The 25,929-nt window shown below is 47.8% G+C and overlaps 1 protein-coding gene across 1 annotated transcript in view; it reads right to left on the bottom strand.

Annotated features, from left to right (window-relative positions):
- The window catches only part of RAB1A (RAB1A, member RAS oncogene family), an 86,267-nt gene that overhangs the window by 12,966 nt on the left and 47,372 nt on the right, over window positions 1-25,929 (bottom strand). The window contains exons 3-4 of the mRNA XM_033937852.1: window positions 14,576-14,671; window positions 13,529-13,624 (exon numbers count right to left, since the gene is read on the bottom strand). Coding sequence (XP_033793743.1) covers window positions 13,529-13,624; window positions 14,576-14,671 — 192 coding nt within the window. The remainder of the gene's footprint in view (window positions 1-13,528; window positions 13,625-14,575; window positions 14,672-25,929) is intronic.

The raw sequence follows: 25,929 nt of genomic DNA, 5'->3' as shown, positions 1-25,929 counted from the left end.
CGAGCGAGCCACCCGGCCCCTGTAACAGGCAATGGCCGATACCTGCACCTTTAAAGAGTTATATGCTAACCCTTTCTCTACGCCCTCCTGCAGGAACGCCAGAATAGCCGGCAGAGAAGCCTGGAAAGGCGCAATTCCGTGTCTGCCGCACCATGCTTCAAAGATCCTCCAGACCCTCGCATAGGAGGCTGACGTTGAAATCCTCTTAGCCTTAAGCAGGGTGGAAATCACCCGTTCAGAATAGCCCTTCTTCTTCAGCCGTGACCTTTCAATAGCCAGGCCGTAAGACCAAAGCGGCCCGGATCTTCCATTAATATTGGACCCTGAGTTAGCAAGTCCGGAGTTACCTGGAACGCTACCTGATCGCCTACCGACAGCAGCATCAGATCCGCGTACCACGGCCGCCGTGGCCAATCCGGAGCCACCAGGATTACTGTGCCTCGAAAGCGAGCAATGCGCTGCAACACCCGCCCTATCATGGGCCAAGGCAGGAATACATACAGAAGGGAATTCGGAGGCCACGGGAGCGCTAATGCGTCCACCCCTTCCGATCCCAGTTCCTTGCGTCTGCTGAAGAACCGAGGCACCTTCGCATTGCGGGAAGAGGCCATGAGATCCATCTCTGGCCACCCCCATCGACGGACTAGCAGGCTGAATGCTCGAGCCGACAACTCCCATTCTCCCGGCTCGAGAAGAGTTCTGCTGAGGAAGTCCGCTTGCACGTTTTCGTGCCCTGCAATGTGGGCCGCCGACAGAAGCGGGATCTGCCCCTCTGCCCACTGAAACAAAAGTCTTGCCTCTTCGGCTAACTGCGGACTCCGGGTACCCCCCTGACGGTTGACATACGCGACCGCCGTGACACTGTCCGAAAAGATCCTGGTCGGTCTGTCTTGAACTAGGGTCTGAAAAGCCCGCAGCGCCAACCGGATCGCTCTTAATTCTAGTAAGTTTATGGGCCATTGAGCCTCCTGGGAAGACCATCTTCCCTGCACCGACGTGTGCCTGCACTGGGCTCCCCAACCCTGCAGGCTGGCATCCGTTGTAACCACCACCCAATCCGGTGTGGCCAACGGCATGCCCCTCCACAGATGCTCGTCCTGGAGCCACCAGCGCATGCTTTGAGCCGCTCGAGGACTCCACTGGAGACGCACATTGTAGTTCAGAGAAGCTGGAGACCAGCGAGAGAGCAGAGACTGCTGTAAGGGTCTCATGTGGCTCCGGGCCAGGGAACCACCTCCAGAGTCGCCACCATGGAGCCCAGCACCTGCACATAATCCCAAACTCGAGGTCTGGGCGACCCGAGAAGGAGGCGAATCTGCGCCTGCAATTTCTCCCCCCGCTCTCGGGGTAGAAACACCTTCCCCAGAGTCGTATCGAACCGCACCCCCAGATGCACCAACGACTGCGATGGGGACAAAACACTCTTGGGAAAGTTGACAATCCACCCCAACGACTGAAGGAGAGAGATTACTCTCTGCGTCACCGACAAACTCTCCTGCCGGGATGAGGCGCGGATCAACCAATCGTCCAAGTAAGGGTGTACCCGAATCCCTTCCTTGCGTAGAAAAGCGGCTACCACCACCATGACCTTGGAAAACGTGCGGGGAGCCGTCGCTAGGCCAAAGGGCATTGCCCGAAACTGATAATGTTGGCCCAGAATCGCAAACCGCAGATACTGCTGATGCGGAGGCCATATCGGAATATGGAGGTACGCTTCCTTGAGATCGAGAGACGTGAGGAACTCTCCCGGCCTTACCGCCGCAATAACCGAGCGTACCGTTTCCATTCGGAAATGGCGCACACTGAGGAATCTGTTGACCCCTTTGAGATCCAGCACTGGTCTGAAGGACCCCCCCTTCTTTGGAACAATGAAGTACAGGGAATAAATACCTCTGCCTACCTCTTCCGGGGGCACCGGTACCACCGCCCCCAGATCGAGCAGCACCTGAAGGGTCCTGCGGACCTCGGCTCCCTTGGCCGCTCCATTGCACGGGGACACCACGAAAGAATCTACGACCGGAGCGGCGAATTCTAATTTGTACCCGTCGCGAACAATGTCTAACACCCACTGATCGGACGTGACTGTGGCCCACTCCGCCCGGAATGCCGAAAGCCGACCCCCTAAGGGCAGGGCGGAGGGAGCCCAGCCCCCGTCATTGCGGAGTGCGACTGGCTGGGGTACGGGCTGCCTGCCCTGGAGAGGGTTTCGTCGTGCGAAAGGAACTTCTCTGCTGAAACCGAGGTCTCGAAGCAGAGAACGGGCCAGATGCAGCCCTGGAAAAAGGTTTACCAGCCCTGGCCCACCTCACATCCCGGAAACGTGGTCTAGACGATGAGGCCCGTACCGGGGGCCTAGCCCTGTCCTCCGGTAAACGCTGCGTTTTGGTATCCCCAAAATCCTTTACCAGTTTATCTAACTCCTCTCCAAACAATAAACCCCCTTTAAAAGGGAGTCTCACCAGCCGGAGCTTGGACGCGGCATCGGCCGCCCAATGACGGAGCCACAAGGATCTGCGTGAAACCACAGACAGAGACATTTGTTTCGCAGACGCCCGAACCATATCATACAAGGAGTCCGCTAAATAAGCCAAGCCGGCCTCCAAATCTGCCAGTTCCGCAGGGACAGAACCCCCAGACTCCAGCAAATTATCGGTCATCCCTTGTGACCATTGCAGACATGCCCGCGCTGCGTAAGAACTGCATATTGCGGCCTGTAAAGTAACCGCCGCCACCTCAAAGGTCATCTTTAGGGATGCTTCAATCTTTCTATCCTGCGCATCCTTTAGTGTCACGCCCCCTTCAACCGGCAAGGTAGTCCTCCTGGTCACCGCCGCCACCAAAGCGTCCACCCTAGGTAACCGAAACTTGTCCAGTTCGGCCGGGTCAAGCGGATACAAGCGCCTCATGGCCTTTGCCACCCGCAAACTGGCCTCCGGCGCCTCCCATTGCGCCGAGATCAGCTCCTGCATGGCCTCATGGACCGGAAAGGACTTAGGCGGCCTACGTGTCCCTGCCATCAGCGGGTTACCGGACACTTTAGCATCTTCCTGAGAAATATTCAAACTTTGTAAAGCCTTCGAAATAAAGGAAGAAAGCTCCTCTCCATGGAACAACCGGAGAGCGGAAGGGTCATCCCCCTCCCTACCCGGGATACTCTCCTCGTCCCAATCCAATAGTTCACCCTCCTCCAATGACTCAGGTAAAGAGAAAGGCGACCTGGGCAAAATATCTACCGCCTCCGCAGACACCAGCCTGCGCTTTTTAGCCCCCTGCGACCGCCCCGGGGACCCAGCTGCCCCCGCAGTGGGCCTGGTATCTGTCCCCTCCCCCCCCGCCGAGGTAGAGGGTACCGCAAGGGACCTCCCGGCCCCCAGCACCGGCTGAGTAGGCTGGGAGGACTTCAACTGAAACACATGATGGAGCAACTGTACAAACTCGGGCGACAAAGATCCCCAGTTAAGGGGCACTCCCCCACCCTGCTCCGAGCCGAGGGGCGGGCCCACGCCGGCCTCCAGCGCTCTCAGCTCTCCCCCCGCCGCCTCACACTTGTCTTCCGTGGCCGAGTCCTGCAGTCCCCCTGCATCGACTTCGAGCGGCGGGGACCTTGAGCGAGACTCCCGCACCCGGGAAATGGCCGCCTCACAAGCCGCCAAAAACGGATCATCTGCCGGCGCTTCCCTGCACCCGGCAGCGCACAGACCCGACAGTGTTCGACGCTCCCCACAGCGCGAACACTGCTGACCAGCCTCGGCAGCCATCCCCCCTCGGCTTTACTAAAGCTCCGCTTTTTTTTTTTTTTATACACACGCGGCGAACGCCGCCGAACGCCGACTCCGCCCCCGAAGCCGCCCGGCACCCGGGAACGCTCCGAGGACCAGTACCAACAAGCAAGCAAAAAAAAAATCACTCACCCAAACGGGAAGCCGCTCACCCCCGAAGCCAGGGAATTGTTGGTAAATGTACTGGAAGCCGAGTTTAACCCCTGCCCGGCTCAGTACACGCAGGAAGGCTCCTTTTTTTTTTTTTTTTTTTTTTTTACTGGAATGGAGAAGCCAGCCAATAGTCCTGCAACCTGGAAAGGAACCCCTCTATCCAACGGAGGGGAGGGTGGAGGAGGGACCTGGGAGGGCCCAGGTGTACCTCCTAAAGCCGGCACCAATCAGCCAGGCACCCCCAACCTACTGAAGAGAACTAGTCTCAACAGAGGAATTCCAACGGACCACCAATCCAATCTATCCGGCAGCAGCCAGAGACTAGGAGCTAGAAGGGTAGCTCCAACCCTGCTGGGAGATAGAGCAAAACTGAAGCAACAGAAGGAGCACCAGGCTTTAAGGCCAACTGTTAATCAGTTCTCTATCTCCACCTGCTGGTCGATGTGAGCTATACCCACTAGTCTCTGGATTCATCTGCTGCTTTGCTATGGAAGCACAATTACCCAAGGTCTGTGCAGAATTTTGGTATCAGGTCGGCACTTCTCTGTCGACAGCAATTCAGGCTGCAAAATTTTCAGGAAGCCTAAATGGGCTCTGCAGGCTTCCCTCTACCACGATCCCAAATGTCTCAGCAGGACTGCAGTAGAGGGAAACCTGCAGGTTGCAATTGACTGGAATCAGCATAGTTAAGATAGTAGACAATGGGGAGAGAGTGAGAGATACTAAATGGGGAGAGAGATTCTGGTTCAGGGGGATAGGGGGAGTTAGTGTGAGATGCTGGCTGGAGGTGTTGGGGGGGGGGGGTAAAGAGATTCTGGCTTGGGAGGAGATAAGGGAGAGTGAGAGGGATGAATGAGAGATGCAGACTTCAAAGGAGGTAGGGGAGAGAGGCTGGCTCAGGGGTGGAAGATGGCTTAGGGAAATCCACTGCTTATTCCTAGGATAAGCAGCATAAAATCTGTTTTACTACTTGGGTTCTAGCTAGGAACTTGGAACCTGGGTTGGCCACTGTTGGAAACAGGATACTGGGCTTGATGGATCTTTAGTCTGTCCCAGTATGGCAATTCTTATGTTCTTATGTTATCCTGCACAGCAACATAGAGAACAGATCCTAGATGGGGGACTGAGCGCAGAGACAGGGACATTGAAACAATGCTGGGCACGAAGAGGGACAAAGATGGAGAAGAATGCTTGATGGAGAAAGTGCATTGTTACAAGGGCATATAAGGACTGCTAGTCACAGGGACATTGCTTGAAAAGCGGTGATTCTGACAGAGGAATGATGGATGCAAGGGAATGTAGAGGGACACAGAGGGGAGAAGCTGAGGAGAGAGACTGGGAAAGGGGGGGGGGAACAGATGCTGGGCAGGACAGGACAGATTGGGACAAAATGCCAAATGAATAGGCCATCTTGAAAAGACAGTTATGAAAAAATAAAAAGGAGTCTGGAACCTAAGTGAGTGGAAAAATAAACTGCTCAGACAACAAAAGATAGAAAAAGGCTTTTTTTATTCTGAATTTATTGAAATGTGTCAACTTTTAGAAATATTTTTCAACAACAAAGGCAAAGTACTATAAAAACCAACCAACCAAACTTCACTAAAGTGGTCTTTTACAAAGGTCTGCTGCTAGAAGAAAGTCACTAACATTGGCTTCTACTAAACCACAGTAGAGCTCATCACGGGCCGGCAAGGTAAATGCTCCGACACTCATAGGAACTGAATGAGATTGGTGCCTTTACCTTGCCAGCCCGTGGTAAGAAGGTCTACTGCGGTTTAGTAAAAGTGAGGAAAATTTGAACGCTCTTTGTTTTCTCTAGTATAATTTAATGAAAATGCTGAATTGTACTGAAATTCTGAATAATAATTAGCAAAAATATTGTTTAAATGCCAAATAAACTTGCAGAATTTGGATTTTATTTTGCGCAGAATTCCACCAGGAATAATCCTTCTTGTACCCTATCAAAGCGATAATATTTTAATACTGCAAGTACTATATATACTCGAATATAAACTGATTTTTGGGCGAGAACTCATAGCAGCCATTTTTTTTTTTTTTTAAAAACTAAGGAGACTGCTGTGTAGGAGCATAGAGGGACTGCTCCTGCTCCGCCTCAATGCTGGACCACCAGAGACTTAAGGTAGTCCTGCAGGGGGTACCAGGAGTAGAGGAAAGGGGAGAGGGCAGGCTGGTTAGCTTGTTGCACAAGCAAAGATGCCATGAGGGAGGGAAGGATTGATTGACAGCAGCTCCAGCTCCCTACATCACTGGAACACCAAGGCAGTACTGGAGGCCTGTGATGGGTCTGGGAGGGGGGTGGGGGGTCTGTTAAAGGGGGGGAGGGGGCGGACTGGCTGTTTGGCTGCAGAGCTGGCAGACAGGATACCAGGGAAGGGAGGAGGGTGTCGCTTCTGCCCCAGCACCGGTGCTTGAATATAAACTATCAGTTTATATTCGAGTCAACCTTTTTTCCTCCTTTTTTTGGGGAAAAAAGTTACCTCAGTTTATATTCGAGTATACTGTATATGGTATGCCATCAACTATACTGTCCTATAGAACACCAAATCCCCTCCCTCTAACTTATACTTTATTGCAATAATTCCATATTGAGCATTCCGCTCACAAGGAAGAAACTGCACAGTGGAATGGACTATCATATAACCCTGTATAAAAATCACATGGATAAAGCCTCTTCTAACAGCTGATATATGATCTTCTGGTGTTCTGTTTCTCAGACTTACCTTTTCTTGCATTTTAAAATAATAATAAGACATTAGTAATGTTAGAGTATCTTATTTCAGTCAACAAAAACACCACTCTCTTTGCTATGAATATCCTACATAAATACGAGGGGTGTTCAATAATCTACCTACCTCAGTAGGAAAGAGTTTTCAAAATGTTTTGTTTTTCATTATAGTCCCCCGATAGCCCATACACTTCATCCACTTTTCCTGCAATGACTTTAACCCCTTTGAAAAGAATTCTGTTTTACTTTCTAGCAAGGACATCACAGCTTCCTTAATATCTTCATCACTTCAAAACCGCTGTCCACAGAGAGATTTCTTCAAAACTCGGAACAGGAAATAATCTGAGAGAGCCAGGTCAGGACTGTATGGTGGATGATTCAGCTGCTGAAACCCGCACGGTGGATGATTCAGCTGCTGAAACCCACATTCTCGGATGGCAACCTGTGATTGTCATGACTTGCACCAGCGCATTGTTGTGAAGAAGCAGAATGCCAGCTGAGAGTTTTCCTCATCTTTTCTTCTTGATTGACTCTAGCAAAGTGATCATTGTGTTGGCATAACTCTCTCCGGTTATGTTTGTCTTGTGTAGCATGAACTCCAGAAACAAAAGTCCTTCATCAATCCAGAAGACAGTTGCCATGACTTTGCCTGCAAATTTTTCTGTCTTGAACTTTATTGGGGTGGTGTATGACTTCTGCTTCCATTGCATTGATTTCATTTTAGACTCGGGATCTCTGTGATAGACCCAAATCCCATCTTCAGTCACCAAACAATGAAAAAATTTCACTTGGTCTTCACAGAGCATCTCCAAGTTCTCCTGACAGTACTGGAGCCTTGTGGCCTACTGATATGGCATCGGCATTATCGGAAACCATCTTGCACTAATCTTGGACACACCTAACTTATGAATTATTTTCCAAAATGTACCTGCCGAGATGCCCATTTCTTCAGTTATTTGGTATGTTGGGGTGTGTGTGTGACAAAATTAAATCCTTGACTTTCTTGCACATTTCTGTGGAAGTTGCTTCCACAGGTCATCCAATGTGAAGGTCATCTTCAATGGATTCTCTAATCCCACTTAAACTGCTTGCTCCAAAATTTTACTTTGTAGAATGATGGGGCAGACTCACCATAAACTGCAGTCATGCGATCACGGATTACCTATAACTTTTTCCCTTCTTTTGTGATAAATTTGATCATTGAATGGTGCACCAAATCTAGCAGTTTCTTACTAGAGGTCTGCACGGGAACGGGGATCGCAGGAATCCCGTGGGAATCCCCCCTAACCTATGGGACTCCCACAGGGACCCCCTTCTGGCCCACGGGGACCCCTCTCTAGCCAACGGGACTCCCACGGGGATGGAAGGCTTTGGAAGCAGGGTTCATCCATATAATATAATGGACATGTCAGCCTTAGTAAAACAGGGAGTTTGTAAGTTAACTACCTGAACAGAAAACAAAAAAAGGGTTCCACCAAAGAGTTTCCACAAAGAAAACAGCAGCGCAAACACAAAAGAAACTGTGGAATTGATGATCCTGTCAGAAGTAATTGCTGCTTTTTATGGGGACAGGCGGGGATGGAGGCAATTTCTTGCGGGGATGGGTGGGGACGGAGAGGATCCTGGTGGGGATGGGTGGGATTTCTGTCCCCGCGCAACTCTCTATTTCTTACTTGATTCACACGAGGACTCTCCTGACATCCTATCTCTAGGAATGTTAAAACTTGTACTGAGCTGCAACAGTGCATGAAGGAGAAATTGCATGCTAATTTTCTTTCCTTTAGTCCCTCCAGACTGGCACAAAATGGATGGGTTTAAGTTCCTCTGCCAGCAGGTGGAGAATGAGACATTGACTTCTGGCTACAGTACAAGTGGGCTATGCAGTCCCACCTACAATCAGTCTGATGAGTAGCCAAGCACAAACTAACTAGGCTGAATAATAACATACCAACTCCACACTCACATGGAGAAAACAAAGGAAAATGTCCGAATCAGACTTGAACACTGGAACAAGAACCTTCCAGCAACGCCCCACACTTCACCAACTAAACCAGCCAAACCAAGTGCCGCTGCTCTTAATATACTCCCCAACAACCAAGACAACAAAATCTTGCAGAAAAAAATGTAACTTTGCAAAAAAAACAACAACCCAAACAATCAAACTAAAAAAACACACAACACAAAACGACAGGCGGGGTCTGTGCCAGTCTGGAGGGACTAAAAGAAAGAAAGTTAGAGAGGTAAGAATCGAGATATTGAGCTCCCACATCTGAGGAGACTGGCGTCCATGAGAAGCACTGTCCAATGGGACTGATAGAGACTCACTCGCTGAATCAGATTGCAAGATTGTAGCCACCAGTGTAGGCTGTGAAGAACTAACCCTCGAAGAGATACACGAGAGTCCAACTGGGGCAACTATCTCCGAAGATGTGCATACTGAAGAGGACGCATGTGAGCCCAAGCCCACTTAACCATTTCCAGGGAGGCTACCATTGACCCCAAGACCTACAGAATATCCTACGCCTGCGGGCATTGACAATCTATCAGGGAGCAAATCTGCACCTTCGATTTGCATACCCGGGCCTCTGGCAGGAATACTCTCCCCAAGCTGGTGTCAAAGAGAACACCTAGATACTCCAAGCGCTGAGACGGAGTCAACCAGCTTTTGGATAGGTTGACCACCCAACTCAGCGATTGCAGAAAATCCACAACCCGAGTCGTAACCCAGGAGCTCTCCTGAAATGACTTTGCTTGAAACAACCAGTCATCCAGATAGGGGTAAACCAGAATTCCCTCCTTGCGCAAGGCCACTGCCACAACCACAATAATCTTGTTGAAGGTCAGCGGCACTGTGGCTAGACCAAAAGGAAACGCACAAAACTGATTTGCTCTTCCAAAATCGCAAAGCAAAGGAATCGCTGATGGGAGGCCCAAACTGGAACATGCAAATAGGCCTCTGTCAAGTTGAGAGAAGTCAGAAATTCTCCAGGCTGGACAGCAAGAAGGTAAAATTATGTCCTTACCTGATAATTTTCTTTCCTTTAGTCACAGCAGAAGAATCAGAGACTAGTGGGATTATGTCCATCAACCAGCAGGGGGAGATAGAGAGCACTAAATTGACCTTGGGTATATCTTGGATGCACATCCTCCTGGCCAATCAGTATAGGTTTTCTCAAAGCAGTTGAAATAAATCATATAAAAGTAAATCACATAAATCACATCAACTTCATTAAACATATGAGACACAGGACACCTATGGAATTTCTTCCGTCACATGCGCTACCCGAATCATGTTGATGACAAGGAATTAAGGTTTTCAGGGTTTCCATATGAAACATCGGAACCTGGATAGCTCTGCTGACACTTTTTGGATCCAAAATGGGCCAAAAAGACTCCTCTTTCTTGGGTACCACGAAGTAAATGGAATACCTGCCGGTGTGAATCTCCTGAGGAGGCACTGGGACCACCGCTTTGAGGTCCAACAACCTGAGCAGCATCTGCTGAAAAACCCTTTTCTTCCAAGTTGCCTGACAAGGAGAAGAGAGAAAACGATCTGTGAAAGGACGGAAAAATTCTAGAGCATAGACGTCCTGAATCACTTCTAGGACCTACTAATCTGTTGTGATCTAGGTCCACCCCCGATAAAACTCCCGCAACCAGGCTCTGACTGGCACCAAGGGAAGGACTAGCAGTGAGTCACTGGGCCAGGTGGGCTGAAGAAAAGCCCCCAGAGGAGTCTTGCCCCCCTCGGCAGGCTTCCAGAAAGAACTGCATGAGCTGAAAGAAGCTATCTCTGGAAGGAAAGGGGGCTGACCCCTGGCAAGGGCAGTACCTACAAAAACCACGCACACACCCAAGGGCAGTACCACTCCGCAAAGCCTGGAGAGGTTGGTCCTCCAGCAGCCAAGGCACCTTAGAGTCATTCAAGGCCTGAATAAGTTTATTCAACTCCTCCCCAAAGAGAAAGGAGCCCCGAAAGGGAAATTTACTGAGCTTATATTTAAGATGCCGCATCCGCTGACTAACCCCGAAGCCACAGGACTTGGCCAAGGCACGCAACAGATCAAACATGGCATAAGAGAGATAAGAAGTGCCGAGCTCAATCTTAGCCACCTCCTGATCCACTAAAGACCAGTTAGCTGACTCACAGTCCAAGACCCGCTCAGACCACCAGAAACAAGCTCGGGGTATAAGACCACCATAAAATGCCACCTGGACAGACAAGGCAGCCACATCAAAACAGAAGAGCCTCCATCTTACGGTTCCGAGTGTCACTCAGGGCCAAACCGCCCTCAACTGGCACTGTATGTCTGTGAGTGATAGCGGAGACCACCACACCGACCACAGGAGACTTAAAGGTATCTCTATCCCCATCAAGAATGGGGTAGAGCCTGGCCTGGACTGTGCCAAGCTAAAAGGCACGTCCGGAATCTTCCACTGAGTGTACACCACATCCCAAATATCCTGATACATAGGGAAAGAGTGGGTCAACTCAAGGGGGGTCCTTAGCTTCCTCCTCAAAGCATACAACCAAAGATACCTGAAGAATAAGGTCTTGCAGCTCTTCCCGGTGAAAAATGCACACAATTGACATCCTCGCAACAAGTGCCTCCAAAATTTCTCCAAGTCATCAGGACCCTCGCCCCCCCACCCCCCAAGATTCAAGTCCTCATCTGATGAAACCGGATCAGCCATAAAGAGATCCTCGTCCCAAGTCAACTGTGGCTGCTTGGACGATGGCTGAGGGGGCTGGATAGAGGCAGCTGGAGCAGGAGAATGAACAGGGGTGGCCATGGAAGATAAAGACCCCCCCAGACAGAAGCAGGACCCACAGACACCTGTAAATAAATCTTGTACATGGCTAACACAAAATCAAGGCAAAACCCCCCGGTGGCAATACAGAATTCACAGCAGGAGCAGAAGATATATATAAGCCCTGTTCCTTTCATTCTAAGACAGGAGGAAGGCTGCCTGAGACCGCAGGCAAAATGGCCACGCTTCCCGCCAAAATTGAAGGAAGGCTCGCTAACAAGGCATGACTAGACCTAGCTGCTAAAGTAGGACTGCTTGCAGCCACTGCTGCAGCGGCAAGGGAATCCCCGGCACTCACAGTGGTCAGCAACGCCAAAACTCCCTGACTGCCAGCAGGTGAGGAAACCATGGCATGGGTGGCAGGGGAAGCCTGGGCTTCTTCACCATCCCCCAACGTGCGGGGCATGCACCAAGGGGAGCCCTGTACGTCAATACCGGTTCCCTCTCAAGGCGGCCAGAACACTTTGTATACATGAGGCTGCATCCACCACTCAGCACCCACAAAAATCACACTTTTTCTGCTTTTTAGAAGTGCTCATAACGAACACAACGAAGACCCACGCACAACACTGTATAAAAATGGCAGCCTCAGGCTCTTTTTATGCTTCTTTTATTTCTTTTTTTTTCTTCACAGCTCACCAGCTGTCTCAAGAAAGCTGACCCCACTGACTCTAAACTGTAGTCTGTGCCAAACAGGTGGCTTCTCTAAAGCAAAGGCAGAAGGGGAGGTGGGAGAAACGGGGGTGGGGGTGAGAGACTCAACCCTTCTGAGTGTGGCAACCCAAGGTTGATAGGATCCCTGAAAGGGTCCCCAAGCTCTGTCTGGACAGCAAAAGGGACAAGAAAGATTCACTAATCTGATCCAACAGGCCTAACAAACCTCAGCACAGACTGCACAAGTTTACCACTCCACCTGCTGGAGACTGAGAACAGACTCATTGTAGATGGGTCTGCATAGCCCACTTGTACTGTAGCCAAAAGACAATGGTTCAGTCTCCACCTGCTGGCAGAAGAGCGTAAACCCATCCATTCTGTGCTGGTCTGGAGGGACTATAGAGAATAACTTTGAGACAAGTCACAACATGCAGACTTGTTTCAACACGCATGCTACTTTCTGTCATACTCAGGTAAATAAATTATTGAATGCCCCTTATTTTGCAGCTTTTTTTTTTTTTTTGTCTTTAGTAGTCTAACATCCATTGTGATATGTAAGCCCTCACCAGAGACATCAGAAGCCATTACATCAGTCATGGTTCCATTTCTATCAGTCTAATATTTGGGGGTTTGGGAGCATAATGGGTTCCACCTTTCCATATTATATCTACTATATGGCATTAGTATGGTGAAATTTATTCATACCTGTCAATTTGCTTTCCTTAAATCCCATTAGATCAGTCCAAACTGATTGTGTTCTCCTTACCATACCATCAGACTGAAGTAGTAAACTGAACTCTTCAAGTAACAACACCAGTATAAGGGATGGTGCAATCTGGAAACCAGTATGCCAATGCAACAGAAACAGTCCCTTAAGGAACCATTGCAGAAACACATTAACATTGCCCTATCAATGAGAAAACCATTCATCACACTTTGATCAATCAAGGCTCACCATTTTGTTTTGAATATTCTGACAAAGTGTATAAGATATTTATGCAGAGATTAACAGAGCCATCAGCCAACCAGAAAGAGCTACTTCTACTCACTTGACTTGAGATGGTAGAAGCTATAAAAGCTGCCACCAATTAATCACCAGTAAGCCATAGCATCTTTACCAGAGGGGACAAGGGCAACCTCAAAAGGGACCCAAACATCTGAACAACCTGATACACATCTAGTATATAACAAATCTAATCTAGGACCGTCAATTTTTGAATTTTTTCTATAATTAAAAACAAATTAAGTGTCTTAACATTCTTGCACACTCCACTCCAGAATGTCCCTGAAACAAAATAGTAAAGCATACACACAGGACACCTGTGCATATTCATTTTATGACTAAGCCAGTACATACATGAATCAGCATTACCAGTAAATTTACCTGATCTGTAACATCATACACAACTATGATGCCATGTGCTCCTCTGTAATAACTGGAAGTGATTGTTCGAAACCTTTCCTGCCCTGCTGTATCCCACTGTATGGAAAAAATATGAATCATATTAGTATATGTTCAACAAATATATGGCCCCTACAAGGCATGTCAGTTGAAATGCCAGAATCCCCAATGACACAGAATATTCAAGGGCACTGGGGTGGGCCAATCCACTTCCCTTCCCAAGACACTCCTCCTAAAATGGCAAGTAGTAGAACTTACAGACACAAAACACAATTTCAGAGTTATAGAATAGGATGAAATGTGGAAAAACCCAAGGAGACAAACTGAGTTCAAAAATGGGCCAAACTGAATCACAAGTTTCAAGAGATACACCCCTCCTTAAAAAAAAAAAAAAAAAAAGGCCCAATGTATATCTGAGAGAAGGAATTTCAGTTTCTATACTGTTATGTGATCTAACAGACTGAGCATTGCCAAGGCTAGTGACAGCAGATTCATTTCTGCACCAATGAGCTTAGTCAGCTTCTGACTCCAGAGAGATTTTAGCTTTTGCAAATTAATAGGAAATTCCTGCCTTAGCTACGCCTCTTCAAAGAGAAAAATAAGGCAGCACTGCCAAGACACAGCTAATCCTTTACATGGATGCCTGGACAAAATATTGCTCTGAGCTATGCTGAGAGGGCATATTTTAGAAGTTCTTGAAGGTTCTACTTTTCAACATTGTACATCTCAAACTTTCTGATGGACTTCAAATTATGCTAGTTTCTCATATGCTAGAAAACTTTACCCTTGTAAGTTCAGTTGTTAAGACTAAGACAATCCATCTCCAGGTCATGCTATGCAATCACTTATAAAGCCAGGGATAAAAAAAAAGTGCATCATACATGGAAATTTGGATTCAGCTGCAGCAAGACTGTTGATAGGCCTGGTCACCTTCTTGACCAGCAGAACTTGCTCCCAGCCCACTGTTGAGCAGAATGGCTTCTATCCGCCCCCACCCCACCTTCCAGTACAACACATTTTAATACTTACTATCTGAAGTTTGATTGTTTTTCCATCTAACTCTATAGTTCTGATTTTAAAGTCCACACCGATTGTGCTGATATAACTTTCTGTGTACGTATCATCCTGCAGAAAAAAAAAGAGGGAAATGAAAATTAGCAATTGATTAAATATTCTTGTCATATTTTATAAAGGACTATACCAAGATTTACACTTGGACAAAAAATGTCATATATGAATCTATAAAAAATTAGATTTTGAAATGTTTCATAGCTAGGGCAAACAGTTCTGCAAAACTTAAAATTATAATACACAAATTCATAAAGATGATTTTGGTTTCTGATGTACCCTATAGACAGGAAGGGAAGAGTGAGAAACTTGGGAGTCACTAAACATAATAGGATTAAAGAGTTTTCTAGCTATTTAAAGGATTCATAATGATTACCTTGACAGTTCATAGTCCTACAATGTGTGATTAACCAGGAGATTCTAAGGGGGTTGAGTATATGTGATACACATATCTCAGGACATTGGGACACAAGGGAACATCACATTCAAGGATCCCTTTCAATCAAAAACAGAAATGCTTGCAAAGTGCCAGTCATCATCTGCTCACAGTCCAAAGAGATCTGCTGCAATGTAGCTGAGAGGAAAATCAGCACTTTAATGAGGAAAAACAATTACAAGGAGCAAAATTTTCAAATATATGTCCCAATTCCTGGCCATGTGTTTCACTACTATGGTGTCACAAGTATTGTGAGGTGAAAAAGATCACCTATAAAATTCATTAAGGCTGTATTGTTGGCCATCTGCTAGCATCACATACACTTCACAAAACAAAAAGAAGAGCATTTTAGCATAGCTGATGTTTAAGGGAAATCTGGTGAAATGCAGTTAGGGCAGATGTTCTCAACCCAGTCCATGAGACATCTAGCTAGCAGATGAATCCAAATGAATGAATTTATGTCCATCCACCAGCAGGTGGAGATAGAGTGCACTGAATTGACTTCTGTGATATAGGATGGTATGTTCCTTGGCTGTTCACAATTATCCATTTCAAAGCAGAAGGAACTGGAACCACACCGTCTCACCAATCCACCCTCTTCAATTGATACTCAATGAACAGAACCTACTGAGAAGGAAAGAAACAGTAGCCAGCAAAACAGACACAAGACTAACTGTAGCATGTTACCTCCAATGGTTGTCCCTGGATTCATCTGCTGTGATTAAGGGAAAGAAAATGATCTGGCAAAACCTAATTTTACCTTCTCTGTCATCAGCATCAGACAAATCCAAACGAATGGGATGTATCAAAGCAGTATATAAGGCAGTGCTTGGGGAGTGGCAAGCACTGCCAACAGGATGGATGCTCCAAAGGAAACCACCAACTGCGCTGCCACATCTACCCGAAAGTGTTTGGAAAAGGAATGTGAAGTAGCCCAAGTAACAGACTGACCAATTTCTTCCAACAAAATTGACCGTGACTCCGCCCATGAAGCTATCAATACTCTAGTTGAATGTGCTTTCAGGGAGAGCAAAGAAGACCTCCCCGCAAGCACACAGGCTGACCAATTTCTTCCAACAGAATTGACTGTGACTCCGCCCATGAAGCTGCTAATACTCTGGTCGAATGTGCTTTCAGGGAGAGAATAGAAGACCTCCCCACCAGCACACGGGCTGACCAATTTCTTCCAACAGAATTGACTGTGACTCCGCCCATGAAGCTGCCAATACTCTGGTCGAATGTGCTTTCAGGGAGAGCAGAGAAGACCTCCCCTCCAGCACACACGCCAACAAGACAGCCTCTTTGATCCTCTGAGCAATGGCAGCCTTCAAAGCTGCCAATCCCTGAGAAAGACCACCAAAAAGCATGAAGTAGTGATCCAAATGGTGAAACTCATTTGTGTCCTGCAGGTATTGCAACAGCACCCTGTGGACATAGCACAACTTCTGAAACTGGTCCGAGTAGTCGTCCTCCCGAAAGATGGGTAGAAACAATGACCATTCAAGTGAAACGAGGAGACCACATTGGGCAAAACGGAGGGCACCATCTGACCGGATTGGTGTTGAGGAAAATGTGACCTCTGGAAGGCCTGAGTGCCCAAGACAATATTTCCTCTAATCCTGTATTTTTGCCAACCTTGAGGCTGCCTCCCAACCACCCAAGGATGATACTCAGGGAGTCTCTGAACCTTACAAATGCCCCAGCTCCTTGACCAGTTTCTCCAAGTCTTCCCCCAAAAGAAGCTTCCCATGAAATGGGAGTCTGATCAAAGTTTGGAAGCTGGGTACACCACCCAATGGCGTAATCATAGCACACGCCAGGCCACTGACAATACCATCTATTTAGCCAAAGCTGAACCAAATTATATAGGAGCATCCAAATAAGCCAAACCCATCTTCATTGAAGGAAGGTACTGGAAATCAGAAGATCCAGTCTCCGTCAGCTCATCTAACGACTGCTAAACCCAGGGAAGAAAAGTCCAGGCAGTGTATGAGATGCAAACTGCTGCCTGAAGGGATAAAACTGCCACCCAAAAGGACAACTTCAGAGAAGATTCCAACCAGTGATCCTGAGCATCTTTTAGGGCCATCCAGTCTTCCATCAGAATTGTGGTCTTCTTAGTCACTGTGGCCATGAGCACATCCACCTTTGGACACTTCAACTTATCTAGTTCTTCCTGTGGAAGAGGGTACAGACAGGCTATTGCCTACACCACCCAAAGACTCGCATCTGGTGGAGTCTACTGTGCTGTGATCAGCTCCTAGATGGCTTCATGAACAGAAAATGGACAGCTGCCTAGTACTCACTATCTTAGGGGAGGGTTAGCAGAGGTGGGTGTCGCTGACTCATGGAATGAAATGTTAAAGCACTTCTAAGTGTACTAACGAAGGACGGCAATTCTTCTTTGTAGAACAAGCGGATCATCGATGAGTCATCCATCTTCTCCGGGACAATCTCCCCTCCTCCAGGACATCCAGAAGGGAAGATAAGTCCAAAGCCACCAACTCCACAACCTTCAGATGCTCCAGAGAAGCAGTGCTCTGAATGCCCATCTCCTCCTCCAGTCTCTGGAGCTGACTGGCCAGCAGGAATAAACCCCAGAGACGGATTAGACTGCTTAAAGAGGAAGGGCTGATAAAGTAAAAGAACAAGTTCAGGGGAGAGCAAGTATCTGACACCCATCTGATAGAAGAATCAGGCTGGGAACAGGCCCACAGGCCAGAAGCTACTGGAGGCCCACCAGGAGAAGTATCCCTCTCCATGGAACATGTTCTTGCTGTACAAAGGAGCTTGAGGAGGTCCATGAGGCTCCTGTAAAAGCTGCAGGTCCTCCAGACTACCCCTGGAAGGGTCTACTAGTATATGGAGAGATACACCGATACACATGAAACGACCTCCTCCCCTAGGGCTTTGACCACTGAGGTCCAATGGGGCCATTTCTAGTTCAGCTTAGGAATTGGAGCAGACAAACCTCCCCTAGGTCTTTGACTAGCTTCCCAATGTCCTTCTCAAAAAGCAAGTGACCCATAAAGAGGAGCTGAGTCAGAAATTTCTTGGAAGCAGCCTCTGACACTCAGCGGCCAGTGCCACCTCTTGGCCACCACAACCAAAGCCAAAGAATGAAACGTTATCCATACCAAGTCACAGAGGACATCCATTAGGCATTCTGCACCTGACTCCAGAAGGGTCACCTCAAGGGACTCCAGTAGCTGCTGCAACCAAAGCAACATGGCCTTTACCATGTAACCGCATACATGGTGGTGTGAACACTCACAGTAATAAAGGAGATTGCCAGTTTGAGTTGCTATTCTATCTTCTTTTCATACCATTTCCTTGAGGGTCAAATTCCCCTTCATGAGAGGGATTCAGCCTCAGCTGTGATCAGGAGCTTCCACTTTGGAGAACCTCTAATATCTCTCCTTCTCCTCAAAAGAAGGTACAGCCTATCCAGAATCTTGGACCTCTGGAAAACCATATAGAGCCTCTCACCCCTCACCCCCCATCATGTGGAAGAGTGCTTCTTGAAAGGCGGAATGCTTATGGAGGTCCTGAGAGGCCCTCTAGGATAGGGTCATCCTTGGTGAGCTCAGATGATACAGAGGAGAGACCCAGAGGCAAATCAATGAGGCGGTTAAGTTCTTTCTGCCTAAATCCCTGTCTATCTGCAAGTTACATCCCTATGTGGAGGGAGGAGTTGGCGTTGGCGGGTGATCGGTGCGAGGACAGACTGCTCTTCCTGGATGACCGCAACAGGGATGATACTCTTCTTGCACGCTGGGCGGGGACTGCTTCAATTGCCCGTTGGCCTGTCCCTGAGCCGGAGGATTGGGAAATGGAGTTGGCCGGTCATATGTCGGAGAGGCTGTGGAGGGAGAGCCCATGAATGTTGCGTGCTGCGGTCTTGTAGTCGGTGGATCAGCTGTGCCTGCCTCCTCCTTTCTACCTGCAATCTTTGGCCGTTAGCCCTCGCCCATGGTTGGGCTCTAGAGATCATCTTCAGCCAGTGATAGACTTATCATCGAAGGTTCTTCTCAGCCATTGTATCCTTCTGTTGCCTTACACTGATTACAGCCCAATTGGATTTCTATTCTATCTTGCTTGGATTGCTTTGGGTCTTTGAGGTTTTTGATTTACTTTAATGTTATTCTTTTTATTTTTTATTATTTGAATTGTTATATCTTTACTATTTAATAATTGTTTTCTCAGGTACTTAAGCTAGATTGTGAGCCTTCAGGACAGTTAGGGAAGTTCCAAGTACCTAATTTTATTTTACTGCAATCCGTTTTGGGCTCCTGGGGAGGACGGGCTATAAAAATGAACAAATAAATAAATAGGCAGATCACTAGGAATGCTCTTCCTCTGGAAAGAACACGCTTATCTGACTGAGCACCCCAATAACTGAGTCCAAGAGGTCTCCTGCCGCTTCTTGGCTGTCCTCGAGGTCAAGAAATCTCCCACAAGTATTGCATCATTCATGTGCCTCTTAACTCCTTGAAAAAGAGGCCCTAGCATGGCCCCCTAGACCAGGAGGGGCCATCCTAGCAAGCAGGGGCTAGCATCAGCTGAAGAAGCCTGCTTAACAAGCAGGATCACTTGCTGTAGCCAAATCAGAATTAGGGGCCTCCATCAAAATTCCCCTGTACTTTGGGCTAGGTGCAGCTGAAGGACCACTGACCCCCCCCCCCCCCACTCACTAAGTCCCAATGGGTGCTAAATCTGTTCTTGCTGCACAAAAACTGCAGCAGGAAACAATATGGCTGCCTCTGACCAAATGAATTAGGACCACAGGTCCCAATGCTGAGGCACAAGCAGCCTCAGGTGCCTCCATGTGAAGGGCCTCTCACTAACCCCCAGGCCACTTCTGGTATCAGAAGTGGCCCATCACATTGCAAGCCTCAGCCTCCTGCAGGCAATGTAGCTCCAGCCTGCTACCATGCCAGTCATATGGCCAGCAGGAATGAGCCTGTTCTGTGCACCTAAAACATACCCTGCAATGGGACTTGTTCTTGGACTCCCTTACTTGGCTCTTGGGTGCTTATTCAAGATGCTTTGTATTTTTAATTTGCTTTAGTTTCCTGGCAACAGGGGAACAGGGCTAAACCAGGCTGCCTGAAGTTGCAGGAAGCTGGATGAAACAGGTACCACAAAAAAGTACAGAAGGGATGAAGACCTATCACTCCTAACAGCAAGGGCCCTGCAGGAACCAAGGTGATAGTCACACCAAGTTAATGCCCATGGGTGATGATTCAGGATGCAAAGCCCCGCTCCACATTCTACCAGGGCAAGTCCTTAGAGCGAGGCTGTTAGGCTGAACAAGCGATGCGGTCTTAGTCAGCATGGCTGGGAGTTAGGCCTGGGACCAACTGCATCAACCCACACAACATTCCATTCACTCAAAACAGAAAAAATGTTGAGTGTTCCAGAGAGCATGAAAAGGAAGAGAGAAGTGGACCAACAACAGAAGGCTGTTCCCAAATGAACTGTAAGAAATGGATTCATATAGCTCCCAACACCACTAGGGTTCCAGCAAAAGAGCACAGCAGAAAACAGTCCAGAGAGAAGGGAGCCCTTCAAACATGACCCAAATGAGGCTGGAGATAGAACAGAAATAAGATGACCACCAAAGTAAGGAAGGGCAAGCGGGCCAAAAAGCAGACACGGAGACTTCCATCAAATTTGCCATGAGCCTTCACAGACGGCGCAAGAACTTAATCAAACACAAAGGTGGTAATAAGAGACCTAAAAATAGTGTTGCACAATAGCAGCACATGCCCATAGAACTCATCCAGTAACCAAGGTACTCATACTCCTACCATGCATGTGGCTCTTCCAAACCTGGCATTAAGAAGCACTGCTAAGTTACAGAGATACCCTGTTTCCCCGATGGTAAGACACTGTCTTATTTTTTTTGGAAGGCCAAAATATGCTCTAGGGCTTATTTTCGGGGGGATGCCTTATTTACATTTTTTTCTAAAAAGGGGGGGCTGTCTTATTTGACGGCTGAAGAATCGGTCGGCCGAAAAATCATAAGAACATAAGAACATAAGCAATGCCTCTGCCGGGTCAGACCTGAGGTCCATCGCGCCCAGCAGTCCGCTCACGCGGCGGCCCAACAGGTCCAGGACCTGTGCAGCAATCCTCTATCTATACCCCTCTATCCCCTTTTCCAACAGAAAATTGTCCAATCCTTTCTTAAACCCCATTACCGTACTCTGCCCTATTACGTCCTCTGGAAGCGCATTCCAGGTATCCACCACCCGCTGAGTAAAGAAAAACTTCCTAGCATTTGTTTTGAATCTATCCCCTTCCAATTTTTCCGAATGCCCTCTTGTTCTTTTATGTTTTGAAAATTTGAAGAATCTATCTCTCTCTACTCTCTCAATGCCCTTCATGATCTTGTAGGTTTCTATCATGTCTCCTCTGAGTCTCCGCTTTTCCAAGGAGAAGAGCTCTAGCCTCTCCAGTCTTTCAGTGTATGAAAGGTTTTCCATGCCCTTTATCATTCGTGTCGCTCTCCTCTGGACCCTCTCAAGTATTGCCATATCCTTCTTGAGGTACGGTGACCAATACTGAACACAGTACTCCAGGTGTGGGCGCACCATTGCCCGATACAACGGCAGGATGACTTCTTTTGTTCTGGTCATAATCCCATTTTTAATAATACCCAACATTCTGTTTGCCTTCTTCGCGGCTGCTGCGCATTGCGCCGTTGACTTCATTGTTGTATCCACCAGTACACCCAAATCTCTTTCAAGGTTACTTCCCTCTAATACTAATCCCCCCATTTGGTAGCTGAACATCGGGTTTTTTCTCCCTATATGCATGACCTTGCATTTCCCTACATTGAATTTCATCTGCCATTTATTCGCCCACTCCTCCAGTTTGTTTAGGTCCCTTTGTAGGTCCTCACACTCTTCCGTAGTTCTGACCCTTCTACAGAGTTTAGTGTCGTCCGCAAATTTTATAACTTCACATTTCGTCCCCGTTTCCAGGTCATTTATAAATATATTGAACAGCAGCGGTCCAAGTACAGACCCCTGCGGAACTCCGCTCGTGACTTTCCTCCAGCCCGAGTAGTGACCCTTCACTCCAACCCTCTGTCTCCTGCCTGCCAACCAGTGTTTGATCCATCTGTATACGTCCCCTTCGTGTATGGCCAGCTTTATCCATCATACCATATATTGTACCATTTAATGTCCCCAATGTTCTCCATCAGGGAAACACAGTAAAGAGATTATTCTGTAGTGCAGCATCAGAGGGGACTTGACAATGTGAAACCATTGTTTATAAACCGTATGCATTTTAAACAGGCTTTATATACAGTAAGTGGTATTGCTCACAGCAAAAGAAACCTGTCTGCGTGTCTCACTTTTGGATGTTCTGGCCGTGAACAAACTCCTGCAGTCTCCGTTAGGGAGGGATGAGGGAAGCTGCCTGTGTTTCCTTGCGCGAAGTCACGTGCGCGCGCTGCAGTCCTGTCACTTCCTCCTCTTCACTTCATGACGAGGCGCGGCACGCAGCCATGGAGGCAAATACGGTAGACGGAGGGACCACACGGAGTCACCCACCGTACCACCCGATTCGGGTAAGCGCAGGTATCGGTGGGTGGCTTATTTGCGGGGGGGTGCCTTATTTTACATTTTTTTCTAAAAAGGGGGGGCTGTCTTATTTGATGGCCCTGCCTTATCATCGGGGAAACAGGGTACTTCAAACTTCTACTTAATGCAACATCAGTAGAGCTCCTCTCCTTCAAATCAGAGCATTTTTTTTTATTGTGAGAAGGAAGCCTAAGGAGAGTGGATGGACCTGGCACCACCAGATGTAGCCCTAGAATAGACAAACACCGATTCTAAATGCCCCCAGGCTTAACTGAACTAGGAAACCCAGAACAGAAGCAAAACAGAAGATAAAACCAGGAACTTGTGAGATACCATTCATCTGCCTGCTGGAGATAGAGCATTAAAACTGAGCTCTGTCATATATAGGATGGTATGCTCCTTGGTCAGTCAGTTTTCTCAATCTCCACCTGCTGGTAGATGGTTATAACCTACAAGTTCATCTGCTGCCGACGACAAGGAATGTCCCAGAGAGCACCAGCACTTTTACTGGGGACATCACTGGAATACAGTTTCTCTAACTCCCATCTGCTGATAGAAAGGGGATGCAACCCACTGCTGCAGCTGGATGCTAAGGAAATATTACATATGTACATTTTATCTACACAAAGACAGATTGTGATGGTCACAAAAGAAAAAGAAGATATGGGAGTTTATAGAAACATAAGGGCCACGGCCCATCTAGTCTGCCCACCGCAATGACCCTTCCCCACCTAACTCAGAGAATAGATCCCACGTGTCTATCCCATTTGGCCTTAAAATCAGGCACGCTGCTGGCCTCAGTGACCTGAAGTGGAAGATTGTTCCAGCGGTCAACCACTCTTTCAGTGAAAAAGAATTTCCTGGTGTCACTGTGCAGTTTCCCTCCCCTGATTTTCCACGGGTGCCCTCTGGTTGCCGTGGGACCCTTGAGAAGGAAGATATCTTCTTCCACTTCGATGCGACCCGTGAGATACTTGAACGTCTCGATCATGTCTCCCCTCTCTCTGCTCGAGTAGAGCTGTAACTTATCCAGCCTTTCCTCGTACGGGAGATCCTCGAGACCCGCGATCATTCGGGTGGCCATTCTCTGGACCGACTCTAGTCTCAGCACATCTTTTCGGTAATGCGGCCTCCAAAATTGCACACAGTACTCCAGGTGTGGTCTCACCATGGATCTATACAATGGCATAATGACTTCAGGCTTACGGCTGACGAAACTCCTGCATATGCAACCTATGATTTGCCTTGTTTTGGAGGAAGCTTGCTCCACTTGATTGGCAGCCTTCATGTCCTCACTGACGATCACCCCTAAGTCACGTTCTGCTTCAGTTCTTGTTAGGATCTCGCCATTTAGGGTGTAAGTCCTGCATGGATTTTGGCTGCCCAGGTGCATGACTTTGCATTTTTTGGCATTGAAGCTGAGTTGCCAGGACCTAGACCAGCGCTCCAGTAGTAGTAGGTCGTGCATCATGTTGTCGGGCATTGAATTTTTGTCTGTTGTACTCTTGGCCACTACATTGCTTAGTTTGGCGTCATCAGCGAATAATGTTATTTTACCTCGGAGCCCTTCTGCCAAGTCTCTTATGTAGATGTTGAACAGGATCGGGCCCAGGACGGAGCCCTGTGGAACTCCACTGATCACCTCCGTCGTTTTGGAGGGAGTGCCATTCACCACTACCCTCTGAAGCCTACCCTCAAGCCAGTTCCCAATCCATTTCGTCAACGTGTCTCCCAATCCTATAGAACTCATCTTGCTCAGCAACCTGCGATGTGGTACGCTATCAAATGCTTTGCTGAAGTCCAGGTATACGATGTCCAGGGACTCCCCAACATCCAGCTTTCTCGTCACCCAGTCAAAGAAGCCGATCAGGTTGGATTGGCAGGATCTCCCCTTAGTAAATCCATGTTGACGGGGATCCCGTAGATTCTCCTCGTTCATGATCGTATCCAATTGGCGTTTGATTAGAGTTTCCATTAGTTTGCTCACTATTGATGTGAGACTCACCGGTCTGTAGTTTGCTGTCTCCATCTTGGAGCCTTTCTTATGAAGTGGAATGACGTTAGCCATTTTCCAGTCCAACGGGGCGTTACCTGTACTAAGGGAGAGATTGAAGAGTGCGGATAGCGGTTCCGCCAAGACATCACACAACTCCCTGAGCACCCTGGGGTGTAGGTTGTCAGGCCCCATTGCCTTGTTAACCTTGAGCTTTGACAGCTCGCAGCAGACACTGCTGGGCGTAAACTCGAAATTACTAAACGGATCAGCTGAGTCAACCCTTGTCTGCAGCTGAGGACCAAGTCCCGGCGCCTCGCGGGTGAAGACTGAGCAGAAGTATTCATTTAACAGTTGGGCTTTTTCCGAGTCCGTTTCTGCATAGTCTCCCTCTGGTTTCCTGAGGCGTACTATCCCACCTGAGTTCTTGTTCCTGTCACTGATATACCTGAAAAAGGATTTATCTCCTTTCTTTATGTTCCTTGCTAAAGACTCCTCCATGTGGAATTTGGCCTCCCTAACTGCTGTTTTGACTGCTTTTTGACTTGGCCAGATAGATTTCCCTGGAGTCCTGTTTCCCTGATTGTTTGTAAGAGATGAATGCTTTTTTCTTCTCCTTGATGAGGTCCGAGATCTCCGCAGAGAACCACTGTGGCTTATTGTTCCTACTCTGTTTACTTACCGATTTAACATAGCGGTTTGTTGCTTCCTGTATGGTGGCTTTCATAGTTGACCACATTTCTTCCACGTTATCGGTTTCTGCTTGGCTTTGTAGCGCCTGGTGAACGAAGTTCCCCGTGTCGTTGAAGTTTGTGTCCTTGAATTTAAGGACCTTGGTCAGTGTGGTAGATTTAGTGAAACCTTTCCTGAGATTAAACCATACCATGTTGTGATTGCTGGAGGCCAATGTGTCGCCCACCGAGACTTCTGTGACACTTTCTCCATTGGTAAGTATCAGGTCTAGGATTGCCTGATCCCTTGTTGGTTCCAATACCAGTTGCCTTAGTCTTGCTCCCTTCAAGGAGTTTAATAGCCTCCTGCTGCTGCCTGAAGCAGAGGAAAGCGTGACCCAATCCACATCAGGCATGTTGAAGTCACCTAACAATAATGTGTCCCCACGCAAGGTGATATTCTCTATATCTCCGACTAATTCCATATCTTGGTCATCCTGTTGTCTTGGGGGTCTGTATACTACGCCAAGATACAGGCATTTGTCCTTCCCTCTGGCTAAATTTACCCAAAGGGATTCCCCAGTGTAGTGGACATCTGTGATTCTGGTGACTTTAAT

This window comes from Geotrypetes seraphini, chromosome 3 (genome assembly GCF_902459505.1).
Source record: "Geotrypetes seraphini chromosome 3, aGeoSer1.1, whole genome shotgun sequence".
Classification (NCBI taxonomy): Eukaryota; Metazoa; Chordata; class Amphibia; order Gymnophiona; family Dermophiidae; genus Geotrypetes; species Geotrypetes seraphini.
This window is presented reverse-complemented; position numbering and strand designations above follow the sequence as displayed.